The sequence below is a fragment of the Mauremys reevesii genome, linkage group 8 (genome assembly GCF_016161935.1).
Source record: "Mauremys reevesii isolate NIE-2019 linkage group 8, ASM1616193v1, whole genome shotgun sequence".
NCBI lineage: Eukaryota > Metazoa > Chordata > Testudines > Geoemydidae > Mauremys > Mauremys reevesii.
In genome coordinates, this window is record NC_052630.1 from 49,906,138 (window position 1) to 49,929,067 (window position 22,930).

At 42.7% G+C, this 22,930-nt stretch overlaps 1 protein-coding gene across 3 annotated transcripts in view; it reads right to left on the bottom strand.

The window, feature by feature from the left end:
- COP1 (COP1 E3 ubiquitin ligase) overlaps nt 1–22,930 on the bottom strand; it is a 207,701-nt gene that overhangs the window by 45,113 nt on the left and 139,658 nt on the right. For all 3 annotated transcript variants that reach the window (XM_039485499.1, XM_039485500.1, XM_039485502.1), the window contains exons 17-18: nt 10,162–10,286; nt 8,312–8,472 (exon numbers count right to left, since the gene is read on the bottom strand). In XM_039485499.1, coding sequence (XP_039341433.1) covers nt 8,312–8,472; nt 10,162–10,286 — 286 coding nt within the window. The remainder of the gene's footprint in view (nt 1–8,311; nt 8,473–10,161; nt 10,287–22,930) is intronic.

Here is a 22,930-nt window from a genome sequence, read left to right on the forward strand (position 1 = left end):
GATTTCTACCACTATGCCAGTCATTAATGACTGAAAAACAGACGACTGATAAAAATGCTTCTGGCCTATCCAATGGTTAGCATTGCTGGACATGCACTGGTGATGAATGACAGCTAAGTAGTTTGCTGGTGTAAATGCTGCCTCAGTTAAAAAAAAAACAAACCTCTTCAACTTTGATCTCTCTTTTAAACTCACAAAAGACCCCTAGGCAATTTATAAAGGTCAAGCTTAAAAATGCCCCCTGCCCCCTTCTTTTTTTAAGAGGGGAAAAGAGACTTTAGATTAAGTTTGTGAAAATAGACTTGGAACCAAGAGGAAAAACCAGAACCCATTCCTTTGATAAGACTATTCTCAAATCCAAGCTAGAGTGATTTCAGAGCACTGCAGCAGAGGCAGTGGGGAAGAATAGGCCTTTTAGTGCTGAACAATAGCATCAGTGTGGTCAATCAATTGACATAGGAGTATAAGAACAGTTAATCTGAATCTAGGAAAGGAAGGATTAAAAATGATGCATTATTGCATCAATTAGCAGTCCTCAAACCAGCCGGAAACCTAGAACAGCAACAAAAATGCTGCGATACAGTTTCTCCAATTGCACTGGAGAGGGGGAAGAGATGTCAATTTTAGTAGTAAAACTGTTAGCCCCAGAGGAAGAGGAAAAACTGAAATGGATGGTCTCTTGACACATGACTTACCCCTGCATACACCGAATAGCAGTGGACAGGGAATTTGTGGCAGTTCTGAGACCCATTCATGTCAGCGAGTATCACCTTTACAAGAGAAACCTAAACAGGTTCCTGAGCCCGGGGAGAGAATAAATGAAAAAAATACTGGAGATTTTTTTCATAAAAAGGGATAAAAAATAAAATCCTTCTAAATCCTGTAATTTGCATAATCACATTATCTAGAGGGTCTTGCATAAGGACTAAGGTGTCAAAACACTGAAATTTTAAGATAGCAAGCGAGCCACTAATAATAGAATATAATTTTCTCACGTAGCTCTCAATAGTCGGACTCCTAGGGTGGTAATGATGAGTAAAGAGTTGCTACATTCAGCTGGGTATTTTCTTTGCTTAATTCTCTCTTTTCATGTAAAAAGCAGAATCCAAGAACGAATATCTCTAAAAGGATATTTGCATTGTACAAATTTAACATGCATTATATACAAATACACACACCTCACTGAGTTTCCCTGAAGACAAGAACATGCCTCATGGAATTACTTTATGCACAAAATTACACCCTTTCAGCAACAGACATGTGGAAATGTTACACATATTACATTTCCAATCTAGGAACTTTACAAGCCAAGTAAGTCTCAAGTGTATTTTATGATGCTCTGGGTTAGATTTAAAAAATAAAGATGTAACATTCTCTGTTTAAGAAAATGAGATTGACAAGACTTGCATAGCTCCTTTAAGAGGCTGAGGAAAACAGAATTGAATGAAATAAAATGCAGTAATAATATCTTGCTGCAAGGTGCTAAGCAACAAATAGAGGAATCTGCTTGCGTGAGAGGATGAAAAGTTGTTGGGCTTTTAAACACAACTAGAAAGAACTTGATGTGGCCAGAGAGAAAAGAGTGCAGCAGAGAAGAGCAGGGAGCCATCATGTTGACAAGTCAGCTTCTCAGCAGGTCTAAACTCCAAAACAGGCAAACTCCACAAGGAGAAGTGAAGCATTTAAAGAAATTCTAGGCAAAAGCAGAGGAACTCTGAGCACATTTAAGCGTACCTCATTTTTCTGGGAAAGGATTCTCAGATTGCCACAACCTTGATAAACTGTTAATTATGTATTACAACCAGAAGAGTGAAGAGGGAGCCAAACACCAGCCCTCTTGTGGCTGTACGAAGGAGATGCAAGGCACACTGGGAGTGAAGCTCTAGAACTCAGTGCAGCAAAAGATCAGAGTGCATGATTAGGTTTGACCAGTGAAGAAGCAATGCCAGGATAAAATGGAGGCAGACTTGTGAGAAGTGTAACCTATGATAATGACTCAACAGTTGTGAGTAGGAGAGGAGAAACTTGGATAAAGCAGGGGATGGCAGAGGCCCTCACAGAGATGCTCGGAATGGGACAGCAAGTACTACAGCTGCCAGTAATCACCTGGAGACAAGATCTGATTGAGAGGCCCGAGGAATCAGAAAGGACAGTACAGTTCTGGTATTGTATTGTGAGTACTTCACACACAAATCTCAGATTACTTTCTAGATAAGCTTTAACTACCATCTAAACAACTCCATTTGAGAATTCTGCATGAAAAATACTGGTTTAATTTTTAAATCAAAACTGCTAGCTGTTTTGAGATTATTTTAAACCCCAGCTTTTGCAACAGACCACAGTTAAGTGGAGTGAAAAAGATAAAATCCTTTGAACAGGTTTCAGTTAAGATTTCCAAATAGATTTCAGATTAACAGAATTACAGTTAAAATCAGGGCAGGTTATTTTAGATTAAAGTAAGGGTTTGGTTATTTGGGAATAGCAAGGGAAGTTTCATGTTAATATTAATAACGCTTCCAAATTAATTAATAGCTAAGAACTGCAATGAATCACTTTCTGAAATAATCTGAGATGGTTAGATTAAATCCAGCAAAAGGGAGTCAATTTGCTGACTGTAAATTATCGAAGTCCCATGTGTACTAGCTAGCTCATATTTATTAATTCTGTGGGAAACAAAATGAATAACCCATGGAAAGTAGTTAACAGAAAATAAGGGTACTTGTAAATGAAGGTTTACTGTAGAATAATTACATGTTTTTAAAAAACATGTAATTAATTTTATTAATTTTTAATGACATTTAGAGAACTGAAATCTGAGATGCTCCATAGAAATAAGATGACTGTTAATGGTAACAGGATTGTCAACTGTTGTAATTTTGGCTAAAGAAAGGAAAGCTGGTTTCCTAAAGTAGCAATCCAAAAAGGTGTGAAACACGACCCTTTCTGAAGAGTTGTTTATAAAACCTAGAACAGGGTAACCTGAAACTCAGAGTAAGGAGTCCATGGGAGTTTGCTATCTTAGTCAGAGTGGCTGGTGGGAAGTCATTTCTCTAACGTTTCATGGTAAGTGGCCTGGAACAACTTTGGTAAAAGGACCTGCCACACAAACTTGCGACCTGTTTTACCTTCTGTAGGGGACAACTACAATCTTACCAGAAGCCCCCCAGAGATAATACAGCAGTCGTGCATGGAAGGAAATAGATATGGAGACACTTGTGTTATATAACAGCATCTAAATGAGCCTTGAGACCTCCTAAAAAGCCAGTTCTTGTGCCTCTCATTGGTGGTTAGATGTTAGTTTCCCAGACTGCTAATCTACCACTGATTTGAAGAACCACCCTTAGACAGGAACACAGACCAGTTTTCTGTTCGCCCAGCCTGCATCTCAGCTCTTTAAGATGTTTTTACAAAGCTGCAAAGTCATTTCTCTATCATCTGATGAATAAAAAATTAAAAGCATTCCACCCAAATGTCAGATGCCCTTTAAACAAAGAACTGGAGAAGCACTGGGACTATATAATGTAAAGAGAACTGGAAGACCTAATTTAAAACAAAAATGCACAATGCTATTGCCAATATATATTTTTTTGTCTTTAAAAAGATACAAACCTTTGCTTAGGCTAATTTACTTAGCATATTCTTCTCTTATCTGTATCTCCTGGCTTCTTATCAAAGTCTTGATATTTCTGCTTGGAAAGTCTTTCCCAACTAACCTGCTTATCTGTGGTAATGAATACTCATGCAAACAGGCACAAAATTAAATGGCTTCTTTACAGCGATTATGATAGATTGAGCCCTGCTTAATCTACATAATCAAATTGCTTTTGTGTTCAGCAATAATACCTTTTCTGCTGTCCAGGGAGCAGCCAATGCTAAACCTGCTCTCCCAATAGCTCCCTTCTGAGAAACACCAACTGCAGTGGAAGGGAGGAGGGTTATTTAAGAGGTAATGGAGCAGCAGATGTACGAGATGCACCTTTAACTCTGAACGTAACAAGCCAGGTCAGAGTGAAGGGTGTCTACCTCTCAGGAGGCGTGGAAATATCATGCAGGATAATAAGGAGAAACCAAGTACAAGAGGTTCTCCTCAGGGCACTACCTACATTCCAATTGTCTATCACAGACAAACCTTAAATTGACTCTCCCCCACATACACGCATTTTAAGAAGACAGACATTTCTGCTTGCCTAGCATTGTTCTAGAAGTAATACTTCATTTCCTTTCCCTCGGTAAGAAAGCCATGTGTGTTTCCACTAGTTTTCTTATGGTGTTTACACTCTAATAGAACAGCAGAATTTATTAACAACTCCAATACTAGAATTGAAGTTTTACATCAAGCTGGCTGTCTTGCCAGTGTGTTAGGGAATATTTTTTTCTTCTGTTAAGGAGAGACTTAGAGCCAGGCATGTACATTACAAACCTCTCAGTTTAGAAGTTAGAGGTAGGCATTTAGGGCAAATGACAGGGTCAGAAGCTCTGGAGCATATCCCTGACTCTGCCATTAACTTATTGTGGGTAAAAGTTTTCTAGACTGGCTTCTAATATTAGGTGGCCTACCAATTTTCAGAGTTGCTGAGCATCAGCAGCTCCCACCAACTTCAACTGAGAGCCACTTTAGAAAATGTGTATATTAGAGTCTCCGTGACTCAATTTACCCATCTATAAAAGGTGAGTACACTTACCAAAACAAGTGCTCAGAGAATTAGTTCACTGATTTATCTAAAGTGTTTAAGATCTCCAAAAGGCATGGTACAAGACCAAAGTAGTAGTAGACTAACTACTGTATGTTTAATACAAACTATTACCGCTATTACCAAAATGTACAATTTTCTGGCCACTCTAGTGTCTCAGAGGCAGTGCTCTGGCAGGGAGCACTGCGCTCAGATTTTTGGGAGAGGAATGGTCTTGATCAATGTGGCCAATTATGGATTGGTATTGACAGATGCAGAAGAAACACCATGTCCAGCCCTCTTCAGATGAAAGATGATAGCTGTGACAGAGGATCTCAAGAGGATGGAAAGAGGGAACAGAAAGAAGCTCAGGGCTCCAATGATAATTCAAAGGATTCCTTCTCTGCGCGTGCGCGCATGCGCGCACACACACACACACCCCCCTTCTCTCAAATCCCTTACATCAGAAGGAAGCATACATTAATTTTTATTTTTGTTAGTTTCAGTGGGCATTTGATGGGAAAGCAGATGCAGATGTTAGGAATCACATGAAAAGCATTTGGTGCAGATGGAGGGAGTTGATGGGAATTCTCTGTGACAAAAATGTGCCAAGCAAATTAGGTCAGCCATGATGTATGGGTTAGAATGCCAGCCAATGAGGAAGAGAGAACAACTTCACACTGCAGAAATGAGATTGCTCAGGTGGATGCTGGGTAAGACAAGGCCTGAGAGGTACAACATGAAATGGTATGAGTCACGATGCAGGTAGCCCCCATCGTAGAAAAGCTGAGGGAGTATCAATTGAGATGGCTGGGCCAGCTGAGACAGAGAGGTGCAAGATATGTTGGCAAGAGGGTACAAAAACTAGTAGTTACAGGACAAAGACCATAAGGAAGACCCAGAAAAAGGTGGTTTGAGATGCTGAAGGAGAACATGAAGAAGGTTGGTGTCACCTTGGAAGACGCACTTGACAGGAATGCCTGGAGCCGTAGAACAAAAGCTGCCAACCACGACTAACAGGACAAGGCAAAGAAGCAGCAGCTTCTGTGAGCGTTTTAACTATCTGAAGGGTTTTTATTGTTCTTGGATCTCAGATTTTGCACTTTAAGTGGATACAGATACTTATACTTTGAGGAAAGCATCAGAACTTAAACTTGTTCCTCCCTTCTCAGTTGGTAAGGCTACTGAATTAGAGAAGAGTCCACAGCAACACTACAGGGAAAATGAATCAACTCTGGGTTACGTTGGGGAATCCTGAGGCAAAGCTAATACATTGTATTTCTATGCTGCCCTTCATCTGAAGAAGCAGTGTACAAATATAAGCAAGCTAAGCCTGAAAACCCATGTGAGGTAGGTAGAGTAAGTTTTATAGATAGGGATATGGAAGCAGAGAGAGTAAGAGACTTCCTCAAGGTCACAGAAAGTCTGTGGCAAAGCCAGGAATAGAACTTCTTGACTCCGATACTGGGGAGACTGCCACAATACCATCACCTCTTCCAAGCACATTCCATGATTCATTAAAACACTTGCCATCTTCTGGGGTGCTCACATAGGTCTGAAGTCTCCTTAGAAAAGAGCATGACATCACAAGAAAATGTAAGGGAGTGAAGAATAAGGAAACATTCTCCTTGAAAGGGGTACTGTGGATGTAGATCAGCTTTCTGAATCTCTGCAGTACAATAAACCAAACACAACAAGTACACTTGTGAGGTTTGAGCAAGATCCACTGTACCATGGCAAGTGACTTGTGTTTGAAAATAAGCATGTGTGGGTACATTCAGAAGGAATAGCACCTAGCTCAGTGATAGCTGGATGTACTATAAAAAGAGATACACGAGGGCCTCCTGGCAAAAAGCAAATCACATTGCTGGCTGACTCATGAAACAGTGCCAGTGCAGTATGTAGAGAAGCATGGGAGGTACTACATTCAGAGGTATAATGTTGAAGCAGAAAAACTCAGCTCTCTAACCACATGCAGCTTTTCATAGCTCTCTTTCCAAATCAGAAGGTGATGCTCTGGTTGCCACAGGAGAAAAATATGGTAATTTAAAACAAAACCCAGGGAGAAATGTGGGAACTAATGACAGACAAAATTAGGTTTCTCAAGAATGGTGACAGACTGAATGCCAGAGAGCTCAGTGAGCTCTAACTATTGTAATAATTGCTGAGCGCACCCTTTATTGAGCTGATTTCATTGTTACTTTATGATACATTTGTTACATAAAATTTTGCATTTGAGTTGTGTTGAATACTCTAGTAGCACTCTACAACTCCGTTCAACAGTTTTTCAGCTGCTTATGTTAGAGTGCCACTCAGACTAAAAGCACGACAGAAGTGGGAGAGATCGAGAGCAATGAGAATCAGAGGAAAAGGTAAGGAGAAGTAATCAAAAGGGCACAACTGATCCCTATTGTCTGGCAGATACATTGTAGTCAGAGGACAGGCTGGCTGGAAATATTGCAGCAAAGAAAAGAAGGAAGGGAAGCTTATGGATGCAGTTGGTTACTTCAAGGCTTTCACTAGTGCAGATCTGGGTTGAAAGTTGCATTGTTTCTATTTTCCACTTGAGACTTCGCATCCATTTATCTACATAAGTCAGTCACCTCAAAACCTAGCTTATGATCCAAAAGAATATTAGCCCTATTGGTATCCTTAAAAATAAATCAGCCCATTTTTTCCATTGACTTTAAAATTAGAGATACAAAGTTCAGATCCAGATCCAAATTCTCTCAACACTAGAAAGTTTTAGTTTGGGGGGCTTGGTTCAGGACAATTTATTTGAAATAGTCTCATGCTATTTATGATTGTGAAGACACTTCCAGTATACCGTAAACACAGATAAGCAATTGTTAACTTGCTAAAAATATTACCTTTCAGGCTGCAATTTCTCAGGTTTGTTCTCAGTCCAAATGCTCTCTTCACAAGTTTATAAAAATTCCATTTAGCTATTTGAAATACCCAAGAATGAATCCTCCCACCCCCAATTAAGGACCTCATCTTCAAACACTTATACACATGAGTAAGTTTTCAGAGGTGTTTTTTACATGTAACTTTAGAAAGCTCTTTTTAAACACTCCAGCTCAAAACCAGCATATTTTTCAATAGTCATAAGCTTTAGAGTGAGAAACACACTGAAAGTGCAGTGGGTACACTACAAGAGAAGCATGTTCCAAATATACAGAGTGCAAAGTTAATTGAAATAGTAACTGAGATAATGTAACTGGTACTTAGCTCAGACATGTATTAGGGTGTGAAATCCCATATAGATGAGAACATTTAAACATGCATGGTGAATTTACTTGAATGTGATCATATACAAAATTCATATAAAAATGAAATAAGGAAATTAAATGCCAAAAAACTGTATTAATGCATCACTATGGTTGAGATTTTCAATGCACAAACTCTTTGTGATTACCACAACCGTTTGAATTTCCCAATTTTAACAACTATTACACTGCAGTTCCATTTTTTATACTCTTCAATTACTCTGCAAATGTGCACTTTTTACTGCTGACCTGCAAAATACCTTGGAATATAACTGGGAAAAAAGAAAAGTGGAGCCAAACCTTCAATGACACCATCTTAAATGAACATATTCACCCAGAAGCAATCTTGGTAAAAATAAGCAGAAAACTTACCCCATCTGGAAGTGCCCTCCAGCACACAGCACTGACAAACTCATTTGTATCATCCTCTTTTCGGTCCTTGTCCAGGACGCTTTTGACTGTGTCAAATTTGAAAGTCAGAAGTGTCTTTGAGAGGCCCTTATAGTACAGGTAGAGGGAGTTATTTTCGCTTCCTATAAATACAAGCAAATTAATAAAATAAGTTCTAGAAATAGACCCCTGATAAGCAAGTCTTTTTAGATCTTTTACTAAGAGTGTAAAGAATTATTTCAGCCTAGTGCCTGTGAGTTTAATTGCCCCCTCTACCTGCTATCACTGATAGCTGCTGCAACTAAAGTACAGGATCACTACAGGGTGGATGTCCAGGTTACTATGTTATAATTACAAGAGAATCAATACACAATTACAACACTGTTTTGGTAAGACTTTAACCTTTGTGATGGGGTAAGGCCAGATGGCTACAGTAAAGTAGTGAGGAACAGGTATGTTAGCCCCAGGCTAAACAAATCCCTGGTAACCAAATGGCAGTTGCTCCAGGTTAATCAAGACACCTGGGGCCAATTAAGATCTTTCTAGAAGGCAGTGGAGATAGCTACATTGATTGGGACACCTGAAGCCAATCAAGGGCTGGCTGGAACTAGTTAAAAGCCTCCCAGTTAATCAGTGAGGTGCGTGTGTGAGGAACTGGGAGCAAGAGGCGCAAGGAGCTGAGAGGGAGAGCTGGAGGACTAAGGAGTACAAGCATTATCAGACACCAGGTGGAAGGTCCTGTGGTGAGGATAAAGAAGGTGTTTGGAGGAGGCCATGGGGAAGTAGCCCAGGGAGTTGTAGCTGTCATGTAGCTATTCCAGGAGGCACTCTAGACAGCTGTGATCCACAGGGCCCTGGGCTGGAACCCGGAGTAGAGGGCGGGCCTGGGTTCCCCACAAACCTCCCAACTCCTGCTCATTTACAGGAGGAGTTGACCCAGATTGTGGATTCCACCAGAAGGGAAGATCACTGAGGTGAGCAAATCCACCAATAAGCACAGGACCCACCAAGGTAGAGGAGGAACTTTGTCACACCTTGTTCCATAACTTTGGCAGATACTTGAAAAGGCATGCAGCATAATTAAAGACTCCATGTGCAAATTGCACAGATGTCAGTGGAACTCAGATGGGAGATGGCAGCACAGCAGCAACATTTAGGGGGATCTTTTCACCAGTACTGGAATTGTTTTTTCAACTCCTAATCCAGCAATAATTGGTTTAACTATCCCTGAGAGGCGAGTCCACCATTGTGCACTGCAGCAGGAGATGCAGACTTACGTAGGTCTGATTGTCAGTTTTAACTGTAGGAAGAGAGAAATCTCCTCTGTGGAAGCTAATTGTGGTTTTAAAAGGATTATTTCAGAAAGCTGTCTGAATATAGGGAACTGGACTGGTTTGTCTATGTAGAGTGCAGTGCTAAATGACACACAAGATTGCCCACCCCCAGGATCATCCAACTGGTATAGAATCCTGACCTTCCCTGAAAGGACTTGGAGGGATTTTTTTAGTTTAATTATTTTTTAAAGACGTATGTCATATTCATGCCAGCTATGTAGGGACTGTGAACTTACCTGTGGACTTTTCAGTGAAAGTCTGGTGGTTAAAGCAAATCATGTAAGTTAGGCCAGAACTGGAGTAAGTGCACACTGCCGTACAGCTACTACTTTTTATACTATTCTCTAGGGCAAAGGCTGATGGGAGAGGCTAAAAATAATCCTGTATTTTCTAAGATGTCTCAAGTACTGAGTTCATTTTTATGCATACTTTTCATTAGAAGTAGTGCAAGCCCTGAGGAGCCATGCAAACATTTCTTTGGGTGGATGCTCTACTCACCACAGGCAATGTAGTCTCCATTGGACGCCAGGCCTACAAAATTCTTCTCATTGATGTGACCCTTGAAAGAGCGCAGGCAGTGTGGTTTCCCTACATTCCACAGCTTCAGCTGACTGTCGGTTGACCTGCAATCATCAGTACAGAAAAGTCAGAATGCTACCATGAGATAGGGGACCCCAATTTGAATTGTGATTCCTTAGTGTGATACTTACAACTCTCACACAGCATACTTGATTAACTCAAGGAGGTTTTACCTGATTTCATGTCTTGCTCAAAGTGAACCAGTGAAAGTATCAAATTAGATTAAAGCCTGTCAAATGGGTGACTAGGCTGCACAAAAAACTATCCCAACAAAGTTATTCCTTTCTGCAATGCTGTTGTCAATACCACTGTCCTCCACTTCACTCATTCTCATAACCCTGGGCCATCTTTGATTTCTTATCCCCACACATCCAAGACATCATCAGATGTTTCTACCTCTACAATATAGCCACAATCTGTTCGTTCCTTTCTGCCCTGCTAGTGAAAATACTTGTCCATGTGCTTACCTCCCGCCTTGAATATTGTGACCTCCTCCTGTAGGTTCCCTGAAAGTATGGCACTCACCTCTAGTCCATCCAAACCTCAGCAGCTAAAATTAACCTCTTGTTTATGAGATGTCACTTATTTTTAAATCCCTCCACTGCATCCCCTATTTCTCAGTCTGCCCTCAAGCCTCTGCACAGGTTCTGGGCAGGGTTAACATCTCTGATCTCATTTATTGTGTTCCCTTTAACCCACAAATAAAACCAGCCTCAACAGCTCTTTTTCCACTGACTCCAGCCTTCATGTCTCCTTTCTCTTTGCCCTCAATACACGGAATGACCTTCCAATCCCACTACAAAAGGCTTCCACACCTCTCCTCATTCAAATTCTTCTTATTGACTCACTTGTGTCCTCCACAAACACTAACCCACATCAAGCTCCTCTATTCCATCACTATCCAAGGAAGTGGGAAAAACAAGTTAACTCAGTTCTTTGGATCTCCCAGTATTGTCCTGTCTTCATTATGCCTCAGGGTTTTACAGTAATATTAAATATTTATAGTATGGTTGCATCCAGAGCCTATGACTAGGATCAGGCCCCACTGTTCTAGGTATAGGTGCAGTTCCTGCCCCAAAGTTTCTTGTACAACTCAAATATATTTTCAACCCACCCCATTGCCTACAAATTGGTGGTGATAGTTTCATTTACTGCATATCTTTGATTCAATTGCACACAGACCATTAAGTTATCACCACTGGGACTACTTTTAACAATGCAAGCCTTCAGCATCTCACAACCCATCAGAACTAGAAATGGAAGGTTTATCTCTCTGGAAAAGGGAAATTTCCAAGTGCTGCAAAAGACCACAGCTCTTCTTGACTCAGTAGGTCCACTGTGAATAAAATATCTGGGTAGTTTCTAAAATGTATCATAATTCCTCTCTCCATCAGAGTCCTGAAATATTAGAACTTGGGGTAATAATGCCAAGCAGCGGGATAAGAAAAAAAATAATACTTAACTCAGATTTTTTTTATTGCAGTAAGTGGTATATGAAGACTCCATGATGGTGTAGTATAGAGGTTTTATTAGCACTACACTCTCATAGCTTACTCACAAGTGAGTAACATGCCAATCTAGTATGCATACGCTAATCAATATATTCCCATAGACAAAAACGGTTTAAAAGCAGCTAATATTGCTTCAGGGCACATCCAAAGTCACCCAAACCCTTATAATTCAGGAAGCAACAAGTAAGGGGAAAATCTCTCATTCTGTGACACCCATAGAATTATCGCCAATGGTACAATTCCTGCCCCCACAGGAACACTCATTTTCATCTCCAAAATATACCCCAAACCCCTACATACTGCAACATGCATGTAACTCATGCAAACCTTATCTCAGACCTCAAACATAGTTACAATTATAACAGATGAGGAGAGAGGTGTAGTTTGATTTGTCAGACATTTGTAACAATAGCATGAAATCAGAGTGAATGTTCTGATTTATATCTTTTGTTACTGGGACTCAGGAAGAGAAAATTACTTACTTTATGCTAACTGGAGGTTCTTCAAGGTGTGTGTGGCCCTTATCTGTATTCCACTGGGCGTATGCATGTGCTCCATGTGACCAAAGTTGAAGAATTTTTTAAAGCATTGTCCATTGGTCTGTGCATGCACCCTCACTCTCCTCTCATGCCTCCAACCCAGGTGATAAAGAACGGAGCAGACAAAGTGCCTCTCCAGTTTCTTCTGTACGGTGAATCCAAGAATGAGCCAAAGCAGAGGGGAAGAGAGTAGGTAGTAGAATACAGATCGGGACCACGCATCTAGAAGAATCTTCAGTTACAGTAAGGTAACTTTCTCTTCTCCTTCAAGTACTGGCCCCTTTGTGTATTCCACTGTGAGTGATTGACAAGCACTACTCAAGAACAGTAACTCCTCACTTAACGTTGTTATGTTCCTGAAAAATGTGACTAAGTGAAACGATGTTAAGCAAATCCAAATAAGAATTAATGTAAATAGGGGGGGTTAGGTTGCAGGGCAGCTTCCCCAACTCTGCAAGCACCAGGGGCAGGGGGCTTAACCCTCAGCCCGCCCACTTCACCCCTTCCCCCAAGCCCCCACCCTTGATCCACCTCTTCTCCCCCCCATCTCCTTCTCCTTTACTTCGCATGCTGTGTCCTGGCCTCCCCTCTCCCTCCGCTCCGGAGGCAGGGGCGGAAGGGGAAGCCTGCAGGCAGAGTCCTGTTCCTCCCCCCTCTCTCCTGCCTGGGGCAATCAGCTGGCTTGCCACGTTCAGGAGGCAGGGGAGGGAGGGGGAGCCTGCACGCTGAGTCTTCGCTCCTCCCCCCTCCCTCCAAAACACCCCAAGCCAGCTGATTGCCACGGGCAGGAGGAAGGCACCGATCCGCGGGGTCTGCCAGTGGGCAGGAGGCGCTGGGGGCGGCCTAGGGAGGCTGCCTGCTGTGGAGAAAGCAGGCAACCAAACAATGTAAGAGTGGAGCATTGCACAACTTTAAATGAGCATGTTCCCTAATTGATCAGCAACGTAACAACGAAACAACATTAAGCAGGATAACTTTAAGTGAGGAGTTACTGTAGGAGGATGCAGGTGGCAGAGCTGTTTGAAAGACCACTGTCTCAAAAGGCACATCAGTGAAGGAGAAAACTGTCTCACAAATGTGCAGGTGGAACTCTACAAAAGTTGTTTTGCAAATGTAAAGTAAAGGTACTTCTTGATGCAATGCCATTGATGTCACTTGTGTTCCTGTACAAGGAGCCCTCACCCCCTGAGGGGGAGGAGGATGCAACAGCTGATAGAGTAAGATACATCCTGAGATCCATTTAGAGATCCTCTGAGAGGATCTATAGTTTGACCTCAGACTCTTTCGGCTAAGGTGATAAAAAGTCTCAGTGATTTTCTGGTTGGCTATGTCCTTTGCAGGTAAAAGGTTAAGGACTGTCATATTTCAAAGGAATGAAGTCTACTCTTTGTCATATGCTTCTGGTTCAAGAAAAAACAGGAAAGTGAATTGACTGGATTAGTCGAAACTCTAACTACTTTGGGGGTGAACTTAGGATGTAAACGCAATGAAATTGTGTCTCTAGGGAATATAGCGTAAGGTGGCTCTGCCAACAGTGCTCTCAGCACACCCCCTCCTGGCTGAGGTGATGGCTACCAGGAATGCAACATTCATCGACAGGAGAGATATGGAACATGCAGCTAGTGGTTCGAAGGGAGGCATAGTGAGCACCAGAAGAACAAGGGTTAAGTCCCACTGAGAAGGTTTCCTTACTGGCAGAAAGGTTCTGATTAGACCCTTCCAGAATCTAGTAATCAGTGGGTGAGCGAAAAATGAGCAACCATGTGAAGGTGAGTGGTATGCACTGACTGCTGCCAGGTGGACCATAAATCTTGACTTTAGTAAAGCTCTTGATACTGTCTCGCATGACCTTCTCATAAACAAACTAGGGAAATGCAACCTAGATGGAGCTACTATATGGTGGGTGCAAAACTGGTTGGAAAACTGTTCCCAGAGAATAGTTATCAGTGGTTCACAGTCATGCTGGAAGGGCATAATGAGTGGGGTCCCGCAGGGATTAGTTCTGGGTCCAGTTCTGTTCAATATCTTCATCAGTGATTTAAATAATGATATAGAGAGTACACTTATAAAGTTCGTGGATGACACCAAGCTGGGAGGAGCTGCAAGTGCTTTGGAGGACAGGATTATAACTCAAAATGATTTGGACAAACTGGAAAAAATGGTCTGAAGTAAATAGGATTAAATTCAACAAGAACAAATGCAAAGTACTCCATTTAGGAAGGAACAATCAGTTGCACAAATACAAAATGGGAAATGATTGGCTAGGAAGGAGTATTGCGGAAAGGGATCTGGGAGGGTCATAGTGGACCAAAAGCTAAATATGAGTCACCAGCGTAACACTGTTGCAAAAAAGAGAACATCCTTCCGGGATATATTCACAGGAGTGTTGTTGTAAGCAAGACACGAGAGGTAATTCTTCCGCTCTACTCTGCGCTGATTAGGCCTCAACTGGAGTATTGTGTCCAGTTCTGGGAGCCACAGTTCAGGAAAGATGTGGACAAATTGGAGACAGTCCAGAGAAGAGCAACAAAAATGATTAAAGGTCTAGAAAACACGACCCATAAGGGAAGATTGAAAAAATTGGGTGTTTAGTCTGGAAAAGAGAAGACAGAGGGGACATGATAACAGTTTTCAAGTACATAAAGGAAGTTGTTACAAGGAGGAGGGAGAAGAATTGTTCTTCTTAACCTCTGAGGATAGGACAAGAAGCAATGGGCTTAAATTGCAGCAATGGAGGTTTTGGTTGAACATTAGGAAAAACTTCCTAACTGTCAGGGTAGTTAAGCACTGGAATAAATTGCCTAGGGAGATTGTGGAATCTCCATCACTGGAGATTTTTAAGAGCAGGTTAGACAAATACCTGTCAGGAATGGTCTAGATAATACTTAGTCCTGCCTTGAGTGCAGGGGACTGGACTAGATGACCTCTTGAAGTCCCTTCTAGTCCTATGATTCTATGATAAAGAGTTAATAGAAAGACTAGCTGTTTTGAGGGAAAGAAGACAGTCCAGAATAAGGTGGTGATGGTGGGGGGATACTCACAGCTTTTGGGGATGGTTTTTTTTTCGTGCCCACAAAGAGAAATGCTTCTACTTGGCTAAGTAGCATTTTCTAGTGGAATCTTTTCTTTTATTAGTAAGGATGCTTTGCACCGCTAGATAGCATGAACATAGAGTTGATGCCCATTCAAAATTCAGGCCTTGAGACAGAGTGCTGGGGGGACTGGGATGCTTGATTCCATCTTTTGCCTGGGTCAGCAGACTGGAAAAGACTGAATGTTGATCGGCAACCAAGACAACATTCGCAAGATACTCAGGGACCAAAACTGTGCGGTCAGTTGGGGACAATAAGGATGACTCGTATCTTGTACTGACTAATTTTCTTTAAGACAAGGAATGCAAGGTAGGGAATGCAAAATTCAGATGGTCGGTCTGACCACAGAAGGATAGCACCGCTGAGAATGATATGCTAGGGCTCCTCTGGGAGAATATATGTTGCACTCTCTCTTCACTGAGAGGTGAACATGTTCCCATAGAGCAAAATCATTGTTCACTAATGAGTCATGTAACTCCCACTCATGGTTGATAGCAAAGTGTCTGCTGAGGGAGTCAGCCACCACAATTTGATTCCCAGGAAGGTAAGCTGCTGACAGGGTGATTTGATTGTTGATGCACCAGTTGCATAGAGTGACCACTTTCACACACAGGGGAATGGATCTCCCTCTGTGCTTTTTGATGTAAAAGACGGTTGTCATACTGTTTGACATTATGAGGATATGGTGACCTTGAATGAATAGTAGAAAGGCTTTGCAAGCCTCTTGGACAGCCCATAATTCCAAAACGATGTGCATTCTGGCTTCTCGGGCTCTCCAAGCAATCTACAACATGCAGCCATCCATGTGAGCTCCCCAGTCTAAAAGGGAGGCATTTAATGATCATCCTATCTGGTGAGGAGGAAAGGAAGGGAATGTCCATGCATACCTGCTGGGGATTCTTCCACCACAATACAGATTATTTTATTTTGGTGGACTGTTTGGTGGGTACATGGTTTGAAAGGCAATGAAGATAGAATCTGGTGAATGGCATGCCATAAGTACATGAAGCCATACATCCCCATAGAGAAATTTCTTACTGGTGTTCAAGAGTTGCTCATGATCTCATCTATGAGGTCATGCATCACTTGGAACAAATTCATTGGCACATAAGCCTTTGCCATGCCTGAATTAAGGGACCCTCTGAATAAGTCAGAAGTCTGTTGGAGTGAGGACAGACTTTACTGAATTTACAATGACCTCTATGGGGGACAAGAAATGAAGCATTGGCTAAGTCAACTCAGAGGCACCGTCAAGGTAGGGGAAGCCCCAATACCTGATATGGGCTGCTACTACTAAAACAACCTTGGTAAAGACCCTGAGGATGGTTGTGAGGCCAAAGAGGTGCACTCTATCAAAAATGGTTGGAGCCCACCATGAATCTGAGAAAACATCTGAGTGTGGGGGTCAATGTAATAGGTAATAATTGGAGATATACCAATCTCCTAGAACTGGAAGGGACCTTGAAAGGTCATCAAGTCCAGCCCCCTGCCTTCACTAGCAGGACCAATTTTTGCCCCAGATCCCTAAGCGGCCCCCTCAAGGATTGAGGATAAACAGTCCATGTGAAAGAACCAGTTCTTAATATCGAGAGCTGTAAATAACATATCTTTTTCCAGGGATGGGATTATAAATGCCAGTGTGACTATGCAAAATTTCAGTTTGCAAATAAAGAAGTTAAGAACACAGAGACTGAGGATGGGTCTCCAGCTGCCCTTCTTTTTGGGTACTAGGAAGTATGTTGAGTAAAAACCCTTTCCTTGCTATGAAGTACCCGCTTTATTGCTCCTCGCAGTAAGAGGGCTTCTGCCTCTTGTTTGTGAATCTCCTCATGAGATCAACCCCTGAAAAGGTGTGAGGATAGGGACTTGGGAGGGGTCAGGGATGCAAATTTGATTGCATAGCCAGAATGGATGACGATTAGTTCCTGTACTTACCCATTGTTATTGTACTCCAGCTGTGGTAAAAGTGCTAGATGAACTCCAAAGGGTGTGCGGGAATCAGCAGGTGGTGGCATCACTGGTTTGCAGCACTCCAACTCCCATCAAAAATATTATATAGATGGGGGCTGGGTTAGTGATGATATTGCCACAGAAAGAGAGGGAAAATGGGACTTCTGAACTCTTTTGCTTCTTATGGGGTGGCTCATAAAGCTACTGGAGGTAAAATTATTGATCCATCAGTCTAGGCTTGTATGACTGCCTGCGGAATTCTCTCTTTGGGGCAGGTTTATATATTCCCAGAGAGCAGAAGGCAGCCTTGTAGTCCTTTGTAATGTGCATGGACTCATCTGTCGTTTGGTTAAAAAGATGAGTTTCATCAAAGGACAGGTACCTCCATGGCGTTCTGGACTTCCCTGGGCTACTCTGAAGCATGAAACCACAATTCATGTCACATCACAATGGCAGTAGCCACTGCTCTTGAAGATGTATCTGCTGCATCTACTGCTGATTGAAGACAACCAATTTGCGTTCCTCAATGAGAGCCTGGAATTGAGCTCTAAACTGTTGCAGAAGGTAGACAATGAGTGCCATGAATTAAGAATAGTTCAGGTGATCATAACTGGCCATCAATACTTGGTGACTGGGCATTCTGAATTGAAGGCTAGTAGAAGTGAAGCCTTTCCTTCCCAATAAATCAATCATTTACCATCTCTCTCAAATGAAGTAGCTGTACGGTGATCCTGTCTAGATCCCTCCATGGCAGTCTGGACAACAGAAGAGTTAGGAAAACGATTAGAAAGAAAAATTCCACCCCTCTGGCTAGCACAAACTAATGCTTTGCTGCCCTTTAGGGGTTTTAGGGGTAAGGGCACAAGTGGCTGGGGAATGCCAGATTGTTCTATCTGGTTCCAAAATATCTTCACTAACAGGAAGTGCTATTTGTCTGGATCTGGAGGATTGGAGGATGTATAGGAGTTTATGTTGAGGATCCTGAGCTTCCTCAAGGGAGATCTGTAGCTCCTCTGAAACCCTACGTAACAATTCCTGGAACTGCTTATGGTCATCAACAGGTATGGAGACATCGGAGTGACTGCTTCACCAGAGATGAGAATGGTCTCGTTGGTACCATCAGCACCACTGGATATGGCTCATAATCTTCCTTGGGGTCAGGAGGAAGCTCTGACTGTCCTTTTTGAGGGGAGGTGTGGACAAACTCCAGAGCACTATGTCGACTCTGCGGGACAGTACAGGTGCCATGGTCCCCAGTATAGCCAGTAAGTCAGGTCAAAAGGGTGGTTGTAGAGGTCCCCATGGCATTCTGAGGCCGTTGTTGAGGTGGATGTTGGTTCCAGAGTGCTCCGGGTCTCTGATGGGGTGGACTCCTCACATTAGCCCTGAAAGAGCTGAATTAGGCCAGGTGGGCCAAATCTGCTAATTAGGCCTCAAGCAGGAGAGCCTTAGGCTATAAGGACACCACTGATTGGGAACAAGCTCACCTGTGCAGGAAAAGGTGGGGCCTGTATAAAGCCAGGTAGCTATCTACAGACAGGGGGCTGCTGGGAAAAGCTGTAGTCACTCCTTGAGTGGAGCGAGTTGGAGGCTATCACAGCCAGAGAAGGAAGAAGCCCAGGGAAACAGCAGCAAGATGTGGAACTGTACAAACTGTGGCTGCTTGTTTAGGTCCCTGGGCTGGAACCCAGTGTAGAGGGTGCGCCTGGGTTCCCTTATCAGCCACTGTGGAGTAGGAAGGGCATTGGAGACACCAACCAGACAGCAGGTCTGGAAAATCTGAATTCCCTGGAAGGGGAGGACTTTACTGACCCGGCCAGAGGGCCAAGCCACAGAGAGGAAGCTGCAGACCCAGGAGTGAGTGGGGCAGCAGAGCAAGACAAGACAGGAGAAGAGAACACCACAAGGAGAGTGCAAGCAGGTGGAGCTAATCCCCAGGACAGGCTGCAGGGGGTGCTGCGCTCAGGTGAGTGGACCCCATGACAGGGTCCCTTTTCTGGGAAGGCATGCCTCAGAGGAGGAGACTGGTTCATCAGGCGATTCAGAGTCTTCCAAGAAAGGGCCGATTCTGGATCCATCAGTGGTACAGACAGTTCTGCTAGAGGGAAACCATGACTGGATGATAGATTGGGAGACAGATGCCTCCCACAAGATGCATCTCCCAGTGGAGTCAGGTCCTCCCTCGTGAGGGAAGGACCTGTTGGCAATGGAGACTGGGGATTCAGGAGAGCAAAGATGTCATGAAGTGGAGCATAATGCTTTGCTCTCTCTGGAGCGTGAGGGGTTTTGCCTGCCTGAACCAACTGAGCTGGAACAATTTGCTCCAGTCAGGCAAGGCAGAACTATTACCCTCAGTGGCTGAGGTGCCTGATGGTGCCTTTGTGTCTGTGCTGTCAGTTCCCAGTGTTTAGGTTTAGTTGGTACGAGAGGCACCATTGCTCCCAGCACACGGTCTGGTACCGGAGCCCTGGATTTGTGGGTTTTCTTGTCATGACCCCGAGACTTCAGACATGCTAAGTCCCCTCATGGGCTGAGCAGAAAGACTTGCTCAACTTAGGTAGGGTTGTATATGACTTCTTTGGAGTAGACTTGGAGGATCTGCTTTCATGGTTATGATAATGCTCCTTGCCTTCTTGACAAGTCCCTCAACATAGGATCTGTTTGAGTAGATTCCCTCGTTCCCAAGTCAGACCTCGTGGCAGGAGGTACACTCCTTGCTGAGTCAGGCAGATATATGGGAGAAGATGTGGACACAAGAACAAATGGATATAACTGGACACTAGGAAGTTTAGACTTGAAATTAGACGAAGGTTTCTAACCATTAGAAGAGTGAAGTTCTGGAACAGCTTTCCAAGGGGAGTAGTGGGGGCAAAAGACACATCTGGCTTTAAGACTAAGCTTGATAAGTTTATGGAGGGGATGGTATGATTTTGGCAATTAACTGATCTTTGATTATTAGCAGGTAAATATGCCCAATGGTCTGGGATGGGATGTTAGATGGGGCGGGATCTGAGTTACTACAGAGCATTCTCTCCCAGGTGATGGCTGGTGAGCGCCACGTGCTCAGGATTTAACTGATCGCCATATTTGGGGTCAGGAAGGAATTTTCCTCCAGGGAAGATTGGCAGAGGCCCTGGAGGTTTTTCGCCTTCTTCTGCAGCGTGGGACACAGGTAACTTTCTGGAGGATTCTCTGCACCTTGAGGTCTTTAAACCATGGTTTGAGGACTTCAATAACTCAGGCATAGGTTAGGGGTTTGTTATAGGAGTGGGTGGGTGAGATTCTGTGGCCTGCATTGTGCAGGAGGTCAGACTAGATGATCATAATGGTCCCTTCTGACCTTAAAGTCTGAGTCTATGAAGAGGGAGGTATTTTGAAGCCTGAAAGTGCAACAGAATATGGAGGAGCAGAAAGGAGAGTTCTCCAGGACAGTGGTTCTATCTAATTATAAAACTTAACTAAAATGACAGAGTAAACGTCTAAACTATTTACAAACTGAAGAATGAAGGAAGACAAAGCTCTTGACACACTGGAGGATCCAATCCAGGCCACGTGGAGACAGAACTGGAGAGGCAGTCAGTCCACTCTGCTCTCTCTCTCTCCTTGTTTGGAGGGTGCATGAGAAGAACAATGAACGCTGTTTTCAAGAATTCACCGACTCCCCACAGTGGAATACACATCAGGACCATCACTCAAAGAAGGTAGTGTGTTCTCCTTTGATCTTATAAGCCTTAGCCAAGAGAGTTTGTCAAACATTTCCCTTTCCCGTGCTTTCAGATTTGTACCGTGCTGCAGTAGTTTCTAGAAATGGAGAGGGGTTACAATTTTACATTGCCTGCCCTCCCAGAGATATAGGGGCTCCTTGTACTATTAGGGCAGCTACTACTACTGATTTTAAACACAAGCTCTTGTACCTTCTATGGGTTGCTACCAGTCAGATTAGCTAACCCCATATCTATGAGTCACCAACACAATTGTTCCCCAGATCCTAAGCTGCCAGAATTCTTTGACTGCTTCTGCTTGCTTGTGCCATCAGTCAACTCATCAGGAAGGTCCTAATATAGGCACTTAAACCTCCGTGTTTTAGTGTCATACAGTCTAAATCTTTGTTCATTAAAATAAAAATACTTAAAATCTATTGTTGATGGAATGCATTTAATAGTAACAAATTCATCTCAACCTCTAATTATGTTTTCATTGCTCAAGATATGAGCACCATAATGCAAGAACAATCTACCTACCACTATACAGCAGGGAGAGGAAGAAAACACTGATCCTCTCTCTTTGTTACCTTACACTTCTCCACTTCACATCCTCTCCAAAAAATTATCCTGAATACACTGCTCTATCAAAATCAGACTCTCTGTAAAGCAGCACCATGATCAATGGACCCTGCTGAACATTAGGCAGTTCTGAACACTGCCGGAGGTCAAAGCCTAACTTAACAAGGTTGAACAAATCAATACAATCTATGAAATAACTTTAGTTGGAAACAAAGAATTTTATTTGTATGTATATTTTGATTAAAGCAGTAAATCTTTGGTACTCAGAAATCTTACTACCATCTCTTCTCAAAATTTGGGAGAAGCTAAAAATGAAAGCAATCTACTTTTTATAAATTAATTTCAGCATGCAGTGGAAAAAGATGTCCCAGCTCTGCACGCACAATCCCTGCAACTCTGCTGTTGCCTTATCAGAGGCTGACAGCTCTATCAATATCCCTCCCGGGGTTGTGGAATAAGCATTCTCAGATGGCCAGCTCTCAAGCAGGACAGTGCCATTTCGTCATTATATGTCCCATGTGTGATGTGCCATCTCATGATGCATCTACAACATTTCCTGCCTTCCACTTTTCCAAAAATACTTCACTTCTACACAACATTCAGTTCAATAAAAGCATGGGGTTAATTTGCTTTAAATTCTAAAAACAAATGTGCACCTTTTAGAGAGTAGTAATGCTAATGAAGATGAGATGAAAATGGAACTAATTAAAATCAGACATCACTGGAAAGCACTGTGGAAGTTTCCACCACACAGCTCTGCCTATAAGTTACTTTGACCTGCAGCATCCTCCATGTTGTAGTACTGAACCAGTATATACACACACCTCAGTACTGACTTAAAACATCCCATTCTGTTCTGGCCCTAGGCCTCTAGAGCAGAAAATGCTGGTTTAATCAAGATGCGTGGAACTGTGGTATGATTTCCAATATGGATAATTGTTCATTAGACCTCTAAACTTAGTCCCTCTTCTCCTTTCTTTCTGACCCAAGTTAAATTTGCACTCAGGGCTTTGGAGGAGACTAGTATATCACTACACTGTGGCACCCAGCTACTCCTTCCAGAACAGCTGTTTTACTGGGGGGAGGAGGGGGAGGATCATGATCATAAGCCATAATCTAGCTGTACTGGTATTTTTCTTGAATTCCTTGCTATATGAGACAGCAAAGCCTACGACCGGAAATTGTTTTCTATTTTTGTTCTACAAAGCACAGCAATCTGCTATTTAACAGAATGACAATTTGCAAGTATGTGGTATACACCCACCCACGCAGGCTTGTATGTACAACAGTCAAGAATGATTCTTAGCAGCTTT